The 22,064-nt window shown below is 36.4% G+C and overlaps 1 protein-coding gene across 5 annotated transcripts in view; it reads right to left on the minus strand.

Moving 5' to 3' along the window:
* Positions 1–22,064, minus strand: part of Msr1 (macrophage scavenger receptor 1) — a 103,157-nt gene that overhangs the window by 52,749 nt on the left and 28,344 nt on the right. For 2 of the 5 annotated variants that reach the window (XM_045142440.1, XM_004657066.2), the window contains 3 exons: positions 21,234–21,314; positions 18,407–18,496; positions 6,661–6,714 (listed from right to left, as the gene is read on the minus strand). In XM_045142440.1, the coding sequence (XP_044998375.1) occupies positions 6,661–6,714; positions 18,407–18,496; positions 21,234–21,314 (225 nt within the window). Of the gene's footprint in view, positions 1–942; positions 1,748–6,483; positions 6,551–6,660; positions 6,715–18,406; positions 18,497–21,233; positions 21,315–22,064 lie in introns of those variants that run through there. The other 3 variants (XM_045142443.1, XM_045142444.1, XM_045142441.1) reach the window with 3 other exon arrangements.

Genomic DNA, 22,064 nt, shown 5'->3' on the forward strand with positions numbered 1-22,064 from the left:
AAAACAAACTCATTGACTTGTGATCTAGTCATACTTGTATTGATCAACCAAATATAAAATCTTGTTTCATTCTCTCACATCTCTCTGTTCATCCATGACATTAGTGTGGTTCCTGGAATTTCCAATTTGCTTTTCTCCTATTTTGATTGCTTTTCACATATCTGCATTGCACCAGCAAGGGAGGGACAGCTATTTTGTTCAGGGAGGATACTATGACTCATAAAATATGGCTGCCAAAAGTTTATGCCTTTAGAGTATCTTCACATGCAATATCTCAGTTGTTCCTAAGGTAAGATATGATGTTGTCATTTGACAGGACACAAAATAGGAATAGTGAGATATACACAGACATGCCATGTAGAATTCTACTACCACCTTAGTACTGAGAACCATGGGACTATGTGTTAAAACTTGAAAAAAAAAAAGTAGGTTTTCAAAAATGTATTTCATTAAGCCAAAGAGAGGCACTCAAAAATTTTAAAAAACGTAATCTCTCAACTTTTCCCCCTGTACTTTCTTAATTTTTTGTCATTTTTCTTTCATCTTTCTTTTAAAATTTCTTCCCCTCTCTGCTTAAACAAATTAGCCTCAAATCTACCAACATATTTTTTTTTTATTATCCAGGATATATACTTAAAACATAAACACAAAAAGATTTCTGGAATGAAAAGTTATGGTATGTCTAGTATTGTTTTCATGACCAAAATGTGGTTTTTGATTTGAAATGGACACATAATTTAAGGAAATAAACTTTGGGTTTCATTCAGATAGTTGAATAAATTATTCAAATTCCACTTTACTTCACTTTAAAACATTATGTGTGTATATATATATATATATATATATATATATATATATGGGGGCTTATAATGTTTTATATATTTATTTATATGTACACATATGCATATATGTAGTAATTTAAAGAATAAGAAGGCTAGAAAGTGAAATAAACAAATAAGAATAAATCTATTTTAATATTGAAAGTATTAAAATATTTATCTCCTCTCAACACAAACATAGCCCTGATCTTTTCTCAATATAGATCTGCAGTGTTGTAAATGCCTGGATATTTGCAACTCTTAAGGGAAATTATCTCTGAAAGTTCAGTGAAAATATATAACTTTCTATCTATTGCCTGTTCCCAGAGGTATGGAATAAACACATGCTGATGTATGAGTTAATGAACGAGTGGATGGATAGATTTTCTTCTAAGCCACTCTTATTCCTTTTGATCACAATATTTTATGCTTAAAAAACCCATATAAACTTGGTATCCATAAGATTTTTCTAATAACCTAGTGTATTAAATTGAGTTCAATAAGACTGGGCAGATTGAACAGATGACAGAGGCTGTTGAGAAGGTGCAATATACCACCAGTCATAATATAGTGTCATCCAGGCTGAGGGCATCAGGGACAGACAGGGAGTGTGGAGGAGAGCTGTATAAACATGGCAGTGGAGGCTCAAACAACACCCAGGATCAGGAGAGGAAGACATGTAGATACACGAACGAGGCATGGCATGACACAGGAGCCAAGGTCATATGGAGGAGTTGCAAAGGGATCGTTGAAGTCAGTTGTGCTGATGACTTGTCCAGAGGTGAAAGGCCAGTTAGAGAGATGGTAGCTCAAGATGTCCTGCCCATCCCCCCTGATCTTAAAAGGGCGCTGCCCTAATATGATCAGGGAGTTATGCTGGTCCTGACACAGAGGAAGCCATTGATTATGTTATGATATTTAAATCATGTCTGAAACACATACAATTTATGCAAAGTTACTCAGTAGACTTTTCATATAGAATAACTAAATTGTGGGGAATATGATATTTTTGTACAGAAAATATTGGTATAAGCTTTATGATCCATTTGAAGTACAGCCTTTGAACTATTGATTCTACCTATAGTAAACCTTCTGTTAAAAATATTCTCACAGGGCTGGAGAAAGATGGCTTAGCAGTTAAGTAGGTTGCCTGTGAAGCCTATGAACTCAGGTTCAACTCCCCAGTATCCACATAAAGCCAGATGTATATGGTGGCACATGTGTTGGAGTTTGTTTACAGTGGTTAGAGACTCTAGTGCACCCAATCATTCCCTCCCTCCCTCTCTCTCTCTCTCTCTCTCTCTTTCTCTCTCTCTCTCTCTCTCGCTCTCCATCAATAAATGTATTTAAGGTCAATCCATCAATAAATGTATTTAAAAATATTCTCCCAATATAGTATGAGAATGCTGAATGTCACATTGTTTACCAAATATACTGGAAATAAGTAAAAATCATTAAGAACTCAAGACAATGGTTCCAAATAGCTATTATAATAATTATAATATTAATATATTAATAAATTTCATTAATCATTGTTTCCTATTAATTCAGACACTCTGTGCCAAAATAATGTATACTGGCTGAAATAAAAGAGAACGAGGCACATGAAATGGCACTGACAATTGAACACATAAAGGACAGTACCTATTTATGTCAGATGTGCATGCACATGACTGATTCTACTTTTGAAGTAGCGTGGAGTTGTATACTTCTTGGGGGACCCATGGACAAGAATACAGAGGGGTTTTGTGTGCTAGTGTGCATATAAAATATTACTGCTTTATCCACACAAAGTATTCACATATTGATAAGCCATCTCTCCAGCCCTAAATTCCAAAATATCCATGAAAAATCTGTAACTGAAATTTCTAAATATTGCTGAAAAGCTATTGCAAGCGTTTGATAACTTCTGGTGGTATCAAACGACTGTAGATGTTCAGTTTATAGACTAAAAATATAAAGAAGTTACTTACCTGACAAACTCAAGGAGAGTCAAATGTTAGAAGCTCAGAGAAAACCCAAGGGAAAGGAGATCAGGAATAAAGATATATCTTAAAACAGTAGAGATAAAGATCCATGTAAGTATAGAGACAAGACTTGAAGAAACTTGACTGAAATTAAATGGATGAGAGGAGTGATAAACACATGCAGCAGGAAAAAAATTTGTTCCTTTAGGAAAAACATGGATCCAAAGGAGGATAAAATATATCTCACATTTCCATTCTTTACTCTTCTAAGCATAACTATGGGAAACAGGAACATGATATGAGAAGATGCCACTGCTCTGTATTACTCAATGTTGAGTGTCATGGTTACACAAGTCTCTAATGACTAGTGTTCACAACCATGACCCTACATTTTTTAAGGTGCTATTCATTCATAGTATTAGGTTAAAACAATGATTTTTATGAAAAAAGAATTTGTGGTAGTTTGAATGGATGGTCCCCAATATGTTCAGAATTTTATTACAATTTGTAATTTAAAACATCCACCTGGCTGGAATCACCGTGGGTGGAATCTAGGGCCCAGCCCTTAGGTGTGGGGTGGATATTGAATTGCAGTCCAAATATATACAGAGTACTTAATCTCTGCCTGGAGTCCCTAAGTGTGCTTGCTTGCTGGTGGTGGTTTGTGGCCTCTCTCTCTGTCTCTCCTTGATCTTGTGAAAGAGGGATAACTTCTGCCATTGTGGAACTTCCCTTTCATCTACAAACTTCAATAAATTCTTTCTTCCATAACTATGCCTAGTATGGAGGTTTATCTCAGTGACCTGAAACTGTGTACTACAGAATTGGTACCTGGCTGAGCAATCTGACCATAAGGATTTTGGTCTTTTGAAACTTGTTTTGGAAGAATAGGCATGGACTTGGTGCTTGCAACTGAAGACACCTAGAGTGGTAAGACAAGTTCATGGACTATTCTGATGAGAGTTTTGGAATGCTAAGTGAAGAAAGAATTGCATTTGGAAGTTTGGCTTATGAAATTTGTAAGGGGAAAGAAAGACTACAGAGAGAGAATTGGAACTGGGCTACTGGCATAAGGGCTGGCTGTGTTCTGCTGCCTAGGCCCAAACAGTTTGATCAAGATTAAATTTTTAATGGAATGGTATGCTTGGCTAAAGATAGAGATTGAGAGATTTAAGATTTTAAGTTGGAAAATTTCAAGCAAGTTTAAAATTGACTGACACAGACTGAGTTTAGTTTTCTGTAGCTAATATTGTCAAGCACATTAGCATTCTTAAAGAAGATGACCCAACTGCATTACATTAAAACTACAAAAAGTATGCCTGAGGAAAGACTATGATAGGAATGTAAATTCTTTTGGAAAGAGTTGAATAGAAAAGGAACCTTGTTTTCAAGGTTACAATTTATTTTCTCCCTGAATTGAAAATATGGCTGTGTCCTGCACACATGGTATTAGTTTTGGAAACATAAAAAATGTGTGGCATGGTTCCAGGAACCACTGTTGAGACACGGAATATAGATGGGACATGATGTCCCTAAGAAAGAAGTTGGCAAAGCCATTAAAAGATAGACAATGGTTGACAAGGAGACCTTAAGATCTTTTGGATATATTAGACCTATACAAGGACAATCATGAAGGCTGTTGCCTCAGGATGGAAGTTTTCTCTGGCTATTCAGCCCAGCTAGAGGGGTGAATTTGAAAAGTCCAGAGGCTCCTCACTGGTCGCTGATTATACTGGACTGGAACTATAGAAGCTTGATGTTTGCTTGATAGTTATTGAGTTGGCATTGTTTCAATATCTCCTTACTATGCCTTATAAAAATTGAAAATGTTTACTTTCTGCCTTTGTATGTTGAAAATATATAACTTGTTTTGATTTTACAGGACTCACAATTATAAGATCATATTAAATCTCAGATTGTATTTCAGACTTTAGAAGTATCTTAAACTGATAAAGACTGTAGGGACTATGGACAGAATGTGGTACTTTGAATATATGGCCTCTAATATATTTAGGATTTTATTACAGTTTGTCATTTAGATCAATGGCACTTGGCTGCAGGAAGTGTCACTGTGTGTGGATCCTATTATCCAGCCCTAACGTGTGGAGTTGGATCTGAAATTCCAGTCTAAAGATATGCAGAGAACTTTGACTTTGCTTGGAGTTTCCAAATATCCTTGCATGCTGCTCATGGTGGTGGATGGCTTTTCTCTCTCCCTTAGACCTGTGAAAAACAGTCAACTTCTACTGCCATTATGGAACTTCCCCTTGATCTGTAAGCTTCAATAAATCCCTTCTTCCATAATTGTGCCTGGTTTGGAGGTTCATCTCAGAGTCCTGAAGCTGTTTATTTCAATGCTTTAAAAAATATATATGTTTTATTTTGTTTATTTATTTGAGAAAGAGAGAGAGAGAGAGAGAGAGAGAGAGAGAGAGAGAGAGAGAATCAGATAGATATATAGAGAGTGAGATGCCAGGTCCTCTAGCCCTGCAAATGAACTCCAGATGCATGTGGCACCTTGTTATTCTGACTTACATGGGTACTGGGGAATTGAACATGGGTTCTTTGGCTTTGCAGGTAAATGCCTAAAACACTGAGCAATTTCTCCTGACCTACAATGTTTTTTTTGGAGGTAGGGTCTTGTTCTAGCCCAGGCTGAGCTTCAATATACTATGTAGTCTAAGACTGGCCTCACTCTCACAGTAATTTTCCTAGTTATATCTCCTGAATGCTAGTGTTAAAGGTTTATGCCACCTCATTCAAAATTTTGAATATGCTTTTGTAAACAAGATCTTGGTAATCTAACAATTTGCTGTACTCTGTCTAAAACAGACCCTTACCTAAACAGATCATGATTTTTGTGTTTAAAACTGCTATGCCCATAATCATACATGCATGTCACATAGGGAAGACAGGGTAAAAGATCTTTGATTACAAGAAAGCAATTATGGCTCATTGCTATTTGTAACCCTTATATTAATATAGACTTGGTGTAAACACACAGCTAACTGCATAAAGGTTATAAAATTAATTGACCTAATTTGATATTTATTTTTTTTTAATTTGAGAGTGACAGACACAGAGAGAAAGACAGATAGAGGGAGAGAGAGAGAATGGGCACACCAGGGCTTCCAGCCTCCGCAAATGAACTCCAGACGTGTGCGCCCCCTTGTGCATCTGGTTAAAGTGGGACCTGGGGAACCGAGCCTCTAACCGGGGTCCTTAGGCTTCACAGGCAAGTGCTTAACCGCTAAGCCATCTCTCCAGCCCTGATATTTAATTTTTACAGTCCAATTTATAGTTGTTTTTTGTTTGTTTGTTTTGTTTTCACATGAGGTGTATATTCTAGTGGCAAAGCTCTCTGTTCTGAGATCTCTTCTGTTGAAGGAGTGAAAGTCAAGAATATGGAATAAGACCTTTTCAAGGTTTTAGCAAAATAAAATGAAAACACTGGCTATCAGAGAATTAAATTGTTAAGGTTCTTATGTTGTCCAAATTTTTATATATAAAGCTTTGGTTATCTCTCTGAGGAGGAAGGGAGGCTTTAATTGTTTCTATTTATAAGTTTGATTTTCCTTCAGTTGATAGAAATTGACTTGAAAATTGAACAGTTTTTTTCAGGATTTTTTTTTTTTTTTAATAACCCTTGTCACTAAAGCAGAATGCAAAAGGATATGGTTGGAAGATTTTTGTCTTCTATTCTCTTGGTTCACTCCAATTAGTTTGTTTTATTTGGAGAAAACTCTGGCTGCCTTCTCAGTATCTCTATGGACCAATGGTGAGATTCTCAACATTTGTGTCATGCCCAGACCACAACTACCAGAATTTTATTCATTACAAAAGTGAATATGGGAAACAAGAAAGTATAGACTTACTTAACATGCTTCCACTTCCTTTTTCTCCTTTTTGACCTTTTGGTCCAGGATAGCCTTGAAAAAAATGAAGAATTATATCAGGTTAACTTTCTTTCTCTCTCTCTCTGGAGTACTGTACTATGGGCTATACCCCCAGCTCCACAAATCTTGCTTTAAACAGAGATAAAACATCACAGAATAATCATCACTTACAGAAACCTTTATAAACTTATTTAAATATGAAATAATTTCCTTGTTAATAATAGCTAACATTTTGAAAGTCTGTTATGAATGTAGTATTATGCCTTTTACAAGGATGTGAAGTGTCTCATATTTATAAAACAGGCAACACTTATACAGTTTGATTTTTTGTTTAGCTATCAGTGTTGCTGCTCTCTTCTGACTGCGCTTTTCCACTCCAAAAAAGTCCAGTGTCTTTTACCTTATCTGAAATCTCACTATTTCTTTTTCATTTTTATTTTGTTCATCTCATCATTCATTTCTCTGGAGCAATGTATCTAAAAGCCTGGGTTTTAGAATATTCAAAGATTCTGATGATCCAATTCTTAAAGATTTGTAAGGCATTTACGTGTCTAGTCTGGTCATATTTGGATGTTAGAGTTCCAATCCATTTACAAAGGAGTGTGGAATTATTATTTCATTTACTCTCAGAGATCAAGGATTCAAACAGATGTGAAAATGTTGCTGGATCTGATCTTTGAAAATAGGTGTCTACTTCACCCCCAGATCCACCTATAAAGGGTTGTTGATTTTGGTATTTAATTGGTACAACAAGAAATTTCAGTGGGAAAAAATTCATGTCATGAGATAAGTCCTGCTCTTGATTATTAACTGTTATTCCAAAAAGCATCACATACCTACTGTGATATTAATTACCTTCTTAGCATCAATGCATATTGTATTCAGTTCTGTGTGTTTCAGTCAAAATCTTTGTTAATATTATTGATTCCCCTAAAGCACCTCTCCAACTTTCTATACAAACTACCTTATAAGACAGCTTAAAAATCACAGGTTTGGGGAAGGGTGTGTGTTCAGGAGTGAGTAGGCCAAAGCTCCCTGTTCCCCAGCAACTCCCAGTTTCCTGAACCCTACTGGATTGAGGCTGCTTGGATCCTGTGAGCTTGCTGAAGAAGTAAGACCCTTGCCTTGCCTTCCCGATTGAAGTGTCTCTGAGTCCCCAATCCCTGGATACCCTGTGCCACAGGATGCACATAGCATGGAATGAGTAGGCCAGGGATGGTAGTTGGTCCCCCACCTCCCAGTTCCCTGGTTCTGGTACCCTTGCTGATGCCTTGGAAATGCTGGTCCCTGTGTGTGAGCTCTTTAAGCAGGCCTTTTCCTCTGGTCTCCTGACTGGGTCCTGGGTACCCAAATCCCTATTCCTCTAAGTCAGAGGGTATATGGACCACTGTAGAAGCTGGTCACTTGCTCCTGACTCTCCCACTTCCTGGATCCTGGTTCTTCAACCCATAGTCCCCGTGTGCTCAAGAGTATGAGCAAGTGAAGTGAGTAAACCAGAGCTCCCAGTCCCCAGGTAACTTTGATGTACCTGCAATCTCCACAGTGTGCACATCCGTGGTTATAACATCATTGTACACCAGTACACTGGTTCACATTTAAAATATATCACCCCTGAAGACCCCACAAAGAAGATAATACAGTGTTTCCCCAGGATGGGTGGACAACACACTAAAATCCAACAAAAGTCAAAAAACTGAGAGATCCACCAAGGATGCCTAGTCCCACAATGGAAGCATCCAATGAAATCATAGAGAAATCAAAAATTCAATCTCAAAATGAAAACACAATAATCAATGTAACCCTGATCACAACAATTGCTGAATTGGAAGCAACCATCAAAAATCAAACAATTGTATCAATGAAATTGAACAGAATCATCTCTTAGAGCATTCAGCTTTTGCCACTAGGCTTAACTTGATTGAAGAAAACATTAGAACCTTCAACAGAGATATAAGTGAATTGAAGGTGAGTTAACAAATGGAAGATCTCCATAACTAATTGATTAAACTTATTGAAGACTTGATCAAATACAAGAATGAATTACAGGAAGCATAAATAAAATCAGAACTTTAACTAAAATCACTCCTCAAAAAAGAGATAGACATAATGCAAATAACAGAAAACAAAAATCTAATAGAGCTTTAAAAAAAACTCTCTATAACCCCTCACTAACTGAGTTATTCATGTGGAAGATAGAATCTCTGACCTAGAAGATAAGTCAGAAGAAACTTATCAGGAGGCCAAAAACTGCTAAGTTCAAAACAATCAAGTGAACAGAATACAAGGGAACTATAGCAAACCTTAGAATGACAAAATGGTCATGGGTTTACCAGAAGGAGACGAAATCCAGGCCACACATAGAGAACATATTCAACAAAAGTATTGAAAAAAAAATCCCAAGCCTCTTAACAGGGAGAACCATCCAGACACAAGGAGCCCACAAACACCAAAGAGATAGGACCAAAGTAGAAACTCTCCAAGGCACAACCTTGTTAAACTTGTTAACCTAGTTAAAGTACTTAACAGTTGAAACAAAGAGAGAGTTCTAAAAGCAGCAAGAGAAACAACTCACTATATATATAAAGGTATTAATCTATTAGAATTACCTCAGATTTCTCAATGGAAAACTTGAAAGCCTCAAGGGTTTGGAATGAAACACTTCAAAGACTAAAAATCTATGGCTTCCAACTTAAGCTATACTACCCAGCAAGAGTATCCCTCATAATAGATGGTGAAAGGAAAACTTTCCATGAAAATGGCAACACTATGATTATACGAACACAAAGCTAAACCTACAGAGACTACTTCAGGGAATATTTCACAAAGAAGAGTCCAATAACCAATGTCAAAAGCCAACATGAAAAAAGAGCACAGCAACCAAAAATTGAGCAGGCTGATAAAAGTACAAAACATAGGGAAACACCAAATCCCATAAAACACCTTGTCATAACAGGTATTAATTCAAACTTCATAGTTCTAACCTTACATATTAATGGTCTGAGCTCAATCATCAAAAGACACAAGTTATCAGGCTGGATCAAAAAAACAAAATGGTACCATTTCTCTGCTGTCCTCAAGAAATCCACTTTACCACTAAAGATAGACACCCCCTCAGTGTGAAAGGATGGGAAGTGATATTCCAAACAACTGTTAAAAACACAAGCAGGTGTTGCTATATTAATATTTGATAAAATAGACTTCAAACCAAAAATAATCAAAAAGGAAAAGAAAGGCTACTTCTTACTCATCAAATGAATGATTCAACACGAGAACATTGCAGCCATAAATCTATGTGCATCAAACATGGGGGCACCACAGTTTATAAAACAAAACCTACTTGACAAAAATAGAAAGAAACACCAACACCACCATATTGGAGACCTCAATACTTTACTATCATCAATAGACAGATCATCCAAGAAAATCAGCAGGGAAATAATAGAACTCAACAACACCATAGATCAACTAGACCTAATGGACATAGATAGGACTTTCCACCCCAACTCTACAGAATACACATTCTTCTCAGCAGCCCACAGAACCTTCTCCAAATTGGACCATATATTAGGCTATAAAACTGCCTTCATAAGATCAGCAAAATGAAGTAATACCCTTCATCATATCAGATCACAATGTTTAAAGCTAGAAAGCAATAACAGACACATCAAGAACTCCACCAGGTCCTGGAGACTAAACAACACACTTTTAAACAATGAATGTGTTGCAGAAAAAATTTAAAAAAAGAAAATTTAAAAATTTAAAATTTCTAGGATTGAATAATAATGAAAATGCAACTTACCAAAACTTATGGTACACAATAAAGGCAGTCCTAAGGGAAAAAAATGATAGCACTAAATGCCTTGATAACAAAGACAGATCTCAAATTAACAACTAATTGTCCACCTAAAGGCATTGGAAAAGACAAGAAGAATCCAACCCTAAGAGCTCCACATAGAAATAAATGATAAAGATCAGAGCAGAAATTAATGAACTGGAAACAAAGAAAGCAATTAAGAAAATTGATGAAACAAAGAGCTCATTCTTTGAAAAAATAAACAAGATTGATAGACCCCTGGCCAATTTGATTAAGCAAAAGACAGACAGAGAGAGAAAGAAAGAGAGAGAGGTCTCAAATTATCAATATCAGAAATGAAAAGAAGTCACAATAGACATCAATGCTCCATGCTAGAGACATTTGCTAAACCATGTTTATGGCTGCTCAATTCATTATAGCTAAGTACTAGAATCAACCCAGATACCCATTATTGGATGGATGTACAAGGAATTTGTGGTACATTTATACAATGGAATTGTACTCAGCAGTAAGAAAAAAAATGATACAATGAAATTTACAGAAAAATGGACAGACTCAGAACAGATCATACTCAGCAAACTCACACAATCACAGAAAGACAAATGTCACATGGTCTCACTTATTTGCTGTTCCTGACCTGGAACAGCTGGAGTTACTAACATATGTGATAGGCAACTCAAAGCTCAGACACTAGGGATGGAAGGGTCTGTTGGAAGGGGAAAGAAATGGTGTGTGGGGGAAACACATACAAAATTAATCCAAATTGAACTGATACCATAGAGACCTATATTCTTGGAGATAGCCTAAAAGAAATAACCCTCAAAAGGAGTAAGGGAGGAGCACCTGAAAAGTAGGGCTCTGGTGAGGGTGGGATGAAACCTAAACTTTAAAGAAAACTTTTTCTTCTGTCCCTAGCCTGTAACTTCCAATACCAGAGATTGGTTTCTACCCACATTGAGCTGTTGATCAGAGAGACATATGTGGTCTCCAAATCAAGACAGGTTTTTGTCCAAGCACTTGATTACCTGCCTGAGGCAAAAGCTCAGACTCTATTGCTGAAGACAGCATAAGCTTATGACACAGAGCAAGGAGAGACCTGGCTGGAATTCAGAGGAAATGTAGTCCCCGAGAGCCTGTCTAGTGCTGGAAAGCACATGAGCTGCCGGGTGAAAATGGCCAACAGTCTGAACCACCATAGATTTAAGCAACTCAAAAGCAAACACCCTAACACAACGTACATGCCAGCAAAATAGTGGCACACAGCCTCAGTGGGTAACCAATAGTATTCTGATTGGCTAAGAGATTCACTCAGTGTAAAGAAATCCATATCTGGAATTTGGAACCAGATCAGAGTCCTATGAAGACAAAGATTATGTTCTCCAGTGTCAATTACTCACTCGTCTTTGGCTAAAAGAGGGGTTACATACATCAAATTCTCCCTGAAGTAATACTGCTTATCCCAGTTATACTGTGCTCACTTCACTCTCCCTTGGAGAATCTGTTCTTAGTTAGAAGGTAGTGAGACCCGAGGAGATAAACTACCCCTCCCACTCCAGCTAAGCCAAAGCTGAAGCCACAAAGGAATGGGGAAATGAGCAAGGGTGCTGCTTACATGCTGTTCCTAATAATCAGTGCCAGGGTGTAGGAAACAGACCCTGCGGATTCTCAATACCAACCAAAGTGGAGATCCAGAGGCTCCTAAGAGCTCATCATTGAGATAGAATTAAAACTCACCCACCATGACTCAGAGAGTTTTTTTGGAAGAGGGGGCAGAAAAATTGTAAGAGCCACAGGTTGAGACATCATGACCAGAGCCATTCCCTCCCCACCCCCAAATAACTGGCTACTGTTTCCACAATGCATAAATTACAATCCCATGGGAATGCCTGCAACCCCACTGAGGAGAGGCCCCAAAGGAATGGGGGCAAGGACGAGGGTACCAACACAACATGTATCTGTATGAAGCATGTTAATAATAATAACAAAACATTAAAAATAAAGAACTTAATTTCTATGAAATATCAAGACTGAAATCTATATAAAAATACAAAAAGCAAAGTGATATTCTTACTACTTTAACAGTAAATCTGAAAAAGCTAGAGCACAAAGTAAGAAAGAATTGATTGGTAAAATTCTCCATTCCCAGCCCTGATTTTCCATATCAGCCATCTCCAAAAGCATACATGAGTCCTATATCTAAAATGCAAAATAAATAAATAAATCAATAAATAAAATTATAGAAGTTTTATTTGTATGGATCTGTTTACAAACAAATGTACTATCTGCTACTGCAATTAATCTTCCTAAAAATTTTGCATTACATTAAAAAAAGAACTGAGGACAACAAAAATCTATCAACAAGATAAGAAAAGATAACTGACTCCCCCACAGGAGATAAACCACCCCTTTACATCAGCCAGGGCCCTGGTGAAACTAGAGAGGAATTGGTGTGATGAGCAAGAATGCTTATTCCATGACAAGCCTGACAACCTGCACCAGGGTGATGGAGACAGACACTGAGGAGACTCAAAATGTACCAAAGCAGAAATCCAGAAGCTACTCAGAGCTCAACATGAAAGTAAAATTAAAATACACCCACAATGGCTCAGGGAATTATGTAGAAGATGGGGTGGAAATATTACAAGAGTCACCAAGTGGTAAGGAGTATACTGAGGCATTGCTTCCCCACAAAGACTGACTGCTGCTCTCACAACTCATAAACTACAACCCCATGGTGAATACCAGCAACCCCACAAAGGAGGGACCTCAGTGGAATGGAGACAAGCAGGAGGGAAATGATGGCACCATCACATAATATATCCCTACAAAGTTTCTACTGAAGAAAGAAAGAAAGGAAAAAGTTAAGGAGATTCAAATATTAAAAAAAAAAAAAATCACAGGTTTGGGTCTGGGGAGATGTTTCCACGAATAAGAGTGCTTGATATAAAAGCTTGAGAACCTAAATCTGATCCAAAGCACCCATGTCAAAAGCAGGACATATTCATGCATGCCTGGTCCCTCAGTGCTGAGAGAAATGGTAACAAGAGAATCAGGGCTCACTGGTTGGCTTATCTAGTTGAAAAATGGAAGATCTTGGTTCATTGAGAGACCCTGTATTAGAGTCAGCTTCTCACTGCTGGGACAAATATCCTACCATGCCATACCAACTCCAGTGGAGTCTGTGTGACTTGTGCACAAGGCCAAGGCAAAAGCTTCAAGGAAGACAGCCTTCTGGAAGGACGTGCATTCTCCAGGCTTGTAGTGCCTTTTGCTGCTCTCTAATAGCTGTTTTCCTCATTACTACTGTTCTGTTCCTGACATATGACAGCAATATGATGTTCTTTCACAATTTAGTAAAAATGAGATATGGAACAGTTTCCAAAAATTGAGTCACCTGATGGTGTGACACTTCCTCCAAAGACCCTGCTATTGTCTTAAGCCATAGTCAGAATTCTGAGGACCAGAACCAATCAATGAACCATCACCATATACAGTATAGGAATGGGGTTATGCTAGTAAACAATGGTGGGAAGCATATTTCTTGGTAATCTTTAACTTTTGTGGACAGACTTGCTAGGTTGAGGCCACCTTCATGCTTGTTTACATTTTTATGGCATGGTTTAAGGAAGAAAATATATTAGAGTTATGAAGTCGCCCTGTTAGAATTTTGTTAAAAATACTTGATGCTTGAAGCAGGCTAAAAACCAAATGTCATTTGTAACCACTGATTGTCTAACACTGATTTGGGTGAGATATTAACTATTAAATTTGTGATTGTAATCTTTAGTCAATGTATTTGTGCCTCTCCTGGAACAGGCTATTCATAGAATAAACAAAGGCTAAGCTTATGCAGCCAGAATTGTATATAACTTGATTCTCTACTTTAGTAATACACACTCAGATACATCAACCTTGTGTGTGTGTGTCTGTTTGTCACTTGGCCGACTCCTTGCCCACCTCCCAAGGCCCTGTTCTCCCTTGGACTGGTGGTCCTGGCTTTGCCAGTCCATAGCACTACCAGAAACAGCTTATGGGAGGAAAGAGTATATTTCAGACTTACAAATTTCAGGGGAACACCATCAATGGTATAAGAATGTGACTTACTTCCATAGATCCAAGCAGAGAGACAATACCAACAGCCAGCCTCACAAAACAACCAGCACCAAGAACAGCCAGAACTTAAACTTCCTTCAACACACCTAATGCTAGACATAAGATCCACCCCCAGTTACATACCTCTTCCCAATCAGGGTCAACCTGCTGGAGACTCAGATTTTGCAAGCCTAAGTATATAGAGCCATACATGCCAACCCCTACATCCGGTCTTAAGGAATCAAGGCAGAAGAGTAATAGAGAAGGATAGCAAAATTCACTCTCGTCTGGCTGCTCTGCATGTGGGTGTATGGGGTTTACACATCTAGATGCATACATGCATCTTCTCTGTACACATACACACACCACACACATATTATTCCACAAAATTGAAGGATTTGGAAAAATACCAATGATTTAAAAATCCTTTGTCTTGAATTACTCTGCTTTGCCACATGCCAGATTGGTAGCTAAGAACAATCTTTTTTGAACTAAAGTTTCTTAAATAAAATGAAAATACTACATCCTATTGCAACTGTATTCATACAGACTGCACTTTTCATGAGAGACAGCTCCTCCCTTTACTGTTTCAGGTTTACATCTCCCACTCTTTAGCTAGAATAGGATAATCTTATGGTCAATGTATTTAGAAAACTAATATTTTTCACTTTGCTCATTTTTGTAGTATAATTATTTTAAACTTAATTAAAAATTTTCAGGACTGGAGAGATTTCTCAGTGGTTAAGGCGCTTGCCTGCAAAACTGAATGACCTGCGTTTGATTCCCCAGTACCCACGTAAAGCAGGATGCACAAAGTGGCACATGCATCTGGAGCTCATTTGCAGTAGCTGCAGGCCCTGGCACATTCATTGTGTCTCTCTTCTCCCTGTCTCTGTGATTGCAAATAAATAAATACACAATATTGAAAAATTTTCAATATTGATTATTTATTTTAGGTTTCTGAGTAAATATGTCTTTATTTCTACCTTTTTAAAAATAACTATTCTGGGCAGGAAAGATGGCTTACTGATCCAGGTTTGATTTCCCAGTGGCTGATTAGGCCAGATGCACTGGGTGGTATGTGCATCTGGAGTTCATTTGCTTTGGCTGGAGGCTCTGGTGCACCCATTCTCCCTCTTTCTAGCTGCCTTTCACTCACTCATAAACATATATAAATAAATAAATATTTTTAAAAGGTGATTTTATGACATCCATTCCTATATTCCTCTCAGAGAAGATTTCTGATTCCCAATTTACCAAATTGAAATATACATAATATGTAATGGTTCGGGTGAGACTTGAAGCGCTTAAAGGACACACATTATATCAATTGAAAAACTTCTGTATGGGGGTTAGAAAAATGATAAGCATTAGCAACATACCCAACACTTACAAAAAAGTTTTTATGGTATTGTTTTATGAAGTAAGGTACCCAATTTTCATATAGTTCAAGTAGAAAAGTCTCAATTGTCAACAAATCTAGAAGGGTGAGTTAAATAATGTGAATTTCATCAGTTCTAATTATTTACAAGAAAAATGACATAATAAACAGTTTGATTCCAGCCTTAATTTTACAGTTAGGGAGCAGAAAGATACTGTATGATTCTTTAAAGTCTTTTCACATAGTAATGTTTTGGGTATTTGAAAGAAAAGTGCCCAAGCCAGAGTACTTGCTCACCTGAGACTTAATATTATTTTACTGTAGGCAGGAAAGTACACAAAGATTCCAAATCAAAACCTTACTTTGCTTTTTCTCAGAAGAATAAATGATCTTTAATAGCTGACATGGTTCGTGGAATAATACATTATTTTTACTTTAAACATAAAATGTATTATAATAACAATACATATATAAATATTGCATTATATATGACTTCACAAAATTATTTTAAGTTATTTTGGAATCTATAAGTAGCTTTTAAATTGTGTCATTTAAATTTTTAAATATATTTTTCTCTGTTGGCTTCAAGTTGCTCATATAGGAAACCTATCTGTCCTTGATGTGTACTAATTTCAAGCCAATTAGCAACCATTTCTTCCCATGTTACTAAAGTTGCTCAATGGAAGCTAGAAAGTTTAGAGTTGGTCAGTAGATAAATCACGGCTCACATCAGATAACTAGGTCCCTTGTGGAGATTAATGGCAGTTTGCTCATGCGGCTAGCTGGATTTATTCTAAGCTAATTGGTATCCACACAGCTCATAGGCAGTGGCATTATCAGCCATACCATAGTATGTTTATTAGTGCTGCTAAAATTTAAAACTCTGGAAACATCACATACCAATAGCACATGGAACAATAGTAGTTTTCCTTCATTGCTGAAGGGAGTGTAAAATAGTACAGTCACTTTGGAAGAAAGTTCTGCATTTCTTTTTACAAAGATAAGCATGTTTTCCATGTGATTCAGCAATCATATACCTAGGCAAACTCTGTTATTTTTATTTTCTGTTGCTGTTATTTCATTTTTTAAAATCTCCAGTCAGGCCCTTTATATAAAGCCCAGAGTAGCCTTGTACTCTTGATCCTCCTGTTTCTGCCTTCCATGTATTGGGACTAAAGGTATTTTTCCCACCATGCCCAGACTAAAAACACTTATTCACACAAAAACATTATCATAAATCCTTATACCACTTTACAAATAAATGCCAAATCTTGCAAAGAACTAAAATACCCTTTGATAGTAAATAAATAAACAAATCACAGTAAATCCATAAACGGAATTTATTGATTAATAAAAAGAAATGAACAATAAGGCTAGGAAAAGATTCAGAGAAACCTTAACCATATATTATTAAATTTAAAAAAGCTATACTCAAATGACTACATGCTGTATGTATGTATGACATTCTGGAAAAAGAAAAGTTATAGAAACGGAAAAAATATTCCTTGTTTCCAAGGGGTCATGATGAGTAGTTGAATCCAAGCAGATATTTAGGGCTGTACAACTATCCTGTGTAACCATGATGGACTTGTAGACTCATAAAACCTCATAAACGATAGAGTACAAGCTGATCCTAGTGTAGACTGTGGGTTTCTGATAATAATCATTATCACATCTGATTTATCAGCTGTGACATATGAAACCTAGATGCAAGATATTAATAATAGGGAAAAATGTGAGCTAGCTGAAGGGAGTATGGGGACGCTCTTTTATGCATTTTTCTCTAAATGCTTGAAACCCATCATCTACTCAAAAAACTATATTAAAATATGATATATTTTCTTGGCGACATTTTAATTTGAAATTTAAAAAAAAGAAAAAGAAATAGGGCTATTGTTTTTTACCATTGCTGTGAAAAGCCCACAATCCAAGCTAGGCCCATTCCTCATCAGTGGAAATAGTATCAGAGTATCATCATGTTGGTAAATCAAAGTGTTGAACAGCACTGATTACTAAGCACTACTAAGTGATTGCAGTCAGTGTATTTTTCATATGAGAGCATTAATTATAGGGCCATCATGTCTTTCCAAGTATATTCTACCAAAGTTTGGCTAGTTGTCATTAAAGGGGTGATTTATACTTTCTGCTTGTTTTTCTTCCTAATTTTTCTGTTATATTTATTATATTATATATTGAATTATTCATGGTGAGCAATGATTGGATGGAGAGAGAGAGAGAGTGTGTGTGTGTGTGTGTTAAAATATTTTCCCTTTGCTTATAAAATTTTCCTTAGGTGGACAAAAGTTAGTTTTAAGCTATTTCAGACCATGAAGTAAACTGATTGATTGCTGCTATACATATGAGGAACATTTTTTTTTGTTGTTGACCAAGAAACACTATTGATGATATTCCATAATATAGAGCATATTCTGGCCTACCTGACCTTCCTGCCTTTCCTGCAGGCCCTGGGTATCCTCGGCCTCCAGGAAAGCCAATCGCTCCCCGATCACCTTTAACACCTGGAGGACCTACAATGTTAACAAAGAAAACAGAAGTATGTAAACATTTATTTTCCACACATATCTGAGCATTTAATGAATTAAATGGATAATAATATATTTCCTAAAAGTTCATGTGTTCCAGTGAAAGACAATATAAGATGTATATATAAAACATTACTGCATTGACTATGTTAAAGTAGTCAATAAATAACACCCTTTTAGAAGAAATAAAAGTACATGAGAAATTATAACATTTAATATGATGATTTCATGAAATTTGAATTTTATTTATTTACAAGCAGAGGTTTTTTTTTGTTTATTTATTTATTTATTTATTTATTTATTTATTTATTTATTTGAGAGTGACAGAGAGAGAGAGAAAGAGACAGAGAGAGAGAGAGAGATTGAGAATGGGCGCTCCAGGGCTTCCAGCCACTGCAAACGAACTCCAGATGCATGTGCCCCCTTGTGCATCTGGCTAACGTGGGTCCTGGGGAACCGAGCCTCGATCCGGGGTCCTTAGGCTTCACAGGCAAGCGCTTAACCACTAAGCCATCTCTCCAGCCCAGTTTAACATAATTTTATGCAAAAATATCTTCCAATGTTGAGGCATAGATTCTAAGAAAGGTAATAACTAAAGAAAGAAGGTAATTTTGAGGGTGTACCCTAATAGATAATTATTTGACATCTCTTTTAGATAGAAGCAAGCAAGACTTTTTGGATAACATTCCGTTGAACACAATATAATCACACTTCAAATTCAAATTTTTCTGGAACAACAGCTAAAAAAGTAAGTCCACGATGCAGCACAGGGAACACTTTTACAGAGGTCAGCCAATCATCAGACTATAAGGGAGAAGTTTAAGCAGATACTTTATGACCTATAGAATTTTAGAGCTTATTTATATAATGATGTTTGAAGAGTGGCCATCAAATATGAGCACTACTAATGCACTTTGTGCCAGGACACAAGATGCACTTACACTTTCAGGTGTCATTTAATGACCTTTCTATAATAACGTGACAAAGGAATTAAGGTTTGGATATGGAATGTTCTTCCTACAGGCCTATGTGTTTGGATACTTGGTTCTCCTCTGGTATTACTGTGTGGGTAGACTGTGGAACATTTGTGATACTGGGCCAAGTTGAAGGAAGTAGGTCACTAGGGATGGACTTTGATGGTTATAACCAACTCTAGTTCTGGCATGCTAACAGCATGTTGGCCCATGTCTCACTACCACAGCCTGAACCTTTCCCATCATATTACCTTCCCTGAAATGATGGACCACTTGAAACCATGAGGAAATACTCCTTCTTTCCTGCTGGAGAGATAGCGTAGCAGTTAAGGTGCTTGCTGACAAAGCCAAAGGACCCAGGTTGGATCCCCCAGTACCTACATAGTCAGATGCACAAGAAGGCACAAAAGTCTGGAGTTTATCTTCAGTGGCTAGAGGCCCTGGTGTACCCATATTCTCTCTCTCTGTCATAAATAAATAGATATTTTAAAAAATCCTTTTTTTTCTCAGATAATTTTGGCAGGTATCCTATGATATTGATGATAAACATAATCTAAATGGTAAAATGTTAGCACCTGCTTCTAAATCACACACTTCCCCTACTCAGTGCATTAAGGTATTATTGTTTTGAAGAGTGCTAGTCAGGCCTTAATGAAGAAAAATTTCTACCTAAAATCACTTTTAAAGGTACACAAAACTCACTGACATGCACAAAGTTGCAAACACATGCATGTACACATAAAATGTAGGTATATATGTCTACCTATGAATATCTAGAGATAAAGTATTTATAACAGCTTTGCATCTTTTAAAACATAAATGTATATATTTATATTTTGAGTTTTATGAATAATGATATGATGGCCAGAGAGGTATCAATTTCATTTGTTTAATCTTTGAAAATTGTCTCACATAACTTAGGTAGTCACTACATTGCTCAAAATGGAGAATATTTTATATAATAGGAGAAAAAATAAAGTACAAAGTACATAGTTAAATTTTTGTCCATACAACCTATCTAGTTATAACAAGACAATGCAACATGCTCTGCACTTGCAAGCAGCATGCAGTGTGCTTGATTTCCAGCCAAGCATAGCATGACAATTACATTATTGTTATCTTCAATTTTTTAAGAGCAAAGAAAGTTCATGTTCTCTCTCCTTTTCTTTGTCTTCTAATACCTTCTTTCAAAACACTGCTTTCAAGATTACAACATAAGCAGAGGAAAATAATTTGAAACAATTTTGCTCTAAGTATAAAATTGACAGCATGGCTGACAGCCAAGGTAAAAGTCATCTCTAGTCTAGCCTCTACCTACTCCCAGACATTGTGAGTGTAAACAGACATATTCTGCTCAAGAACTCTGTAAGAACTAAACTTCAATTTTTTATGCTTTGTAAAATAATATATTTCAGTACCTTAATAAATATTGCAATGTTGTTCAATGTGAAGGTGATTTTTTTATTCTCAGTCACATGTAGCCTACATTTAGATGTATTCTTTTCTCTATATAATTTATCATGGTACCACTCAGACTCATGAAAACTCCATGGCTAAAACATTTAATTTTATACAAAAATTAAGAGTTGATACTTACCATTTATTATATTATATGATCAGGGTTTCCCAATATATACAAATTTTTATATATGTGCTCTCTCTCTCTCTCTCTCTCTCTCTCTCTCTCTCTCCACAGAAAATATGCATGAACATTACCCTCTTAGTATATAATTGAGTAGTTACCTTACCTGTTTGACCTGGAATGCCAGGTGGACCACTTTCTCCTGTGAAACCTCTATCTCCTTTTTCACCTGGAGGTCCAGGAGGCCCTTTAAAAAATTAGTTGTAAGATATAGGTAAAGAGATTCATCATTTATCAAAACAGTTAAGTAGAAATATGTTTTAATGTTTTATTTGTAGTATAATGATATAGAATGCCCTTCTTGATTGGAAGAATACTCTGCTATTGAATGCTACAATGCCTTTTACTAATTAATGTGACATAGTCCCAAATTAAACCACTAAAATTTGTATTAAATATTATTGTGTGGTGAACATTTTGCTAGGTTCCAAAAACTTGGGCCAATGGCAAAACCTACACAATATTTTTCACATATTAAGAAAATTTTATTATATTGGTTTACTGTATGAAATTGCCTAAGTAAGGAAATATATAAAATTTGTGAGAAGCTACATGAAACAAAATTCATGCCATATTGCTGTATCTGAATGTACACAGATATCTTTCAGCAATATAAAGGTGAATATGAAACATTTGTGGCAATGTATAAAAAATACTTCAAGGTAATATAGTGAGTATATCTGTTACTTTTCATTTTTGTCAACAATTGACAGCCAGAGTCAGCTTAGGGAAGGGAAGAGTTTAATTCAGTTTATTTTTTTCCAGAAGGCTGAGTCCATCATGGTAGGGAAAATATGGTAGCAGAGCAGTGAGCCAGCATCACATCTTCCCAGCAGCATGGGGGAAGGAAATAGAGTGAGAGGGAAGGAGAAAAATAGAGAAACAAAGAACCAAAGAATAGAGGAAGAAAGAGCAAGCAAACAGCCCTCCATTCCAT

Source organism: Jaculus jaculus, chromosome 1 (genome assembly GCF_020740685.1).
Source record: "Jaculus jaculus isolate mJacJac1 chromosome 1, mJacJac1.mat.Y.cur, whole genome shotgun sequence".
Taxonomy (NCBI): Eukaryota; Metazoa; Chordata; class Mammalia; order Rodentia; family Dipodidae; genus Jaculus; species Jaculus jaculus.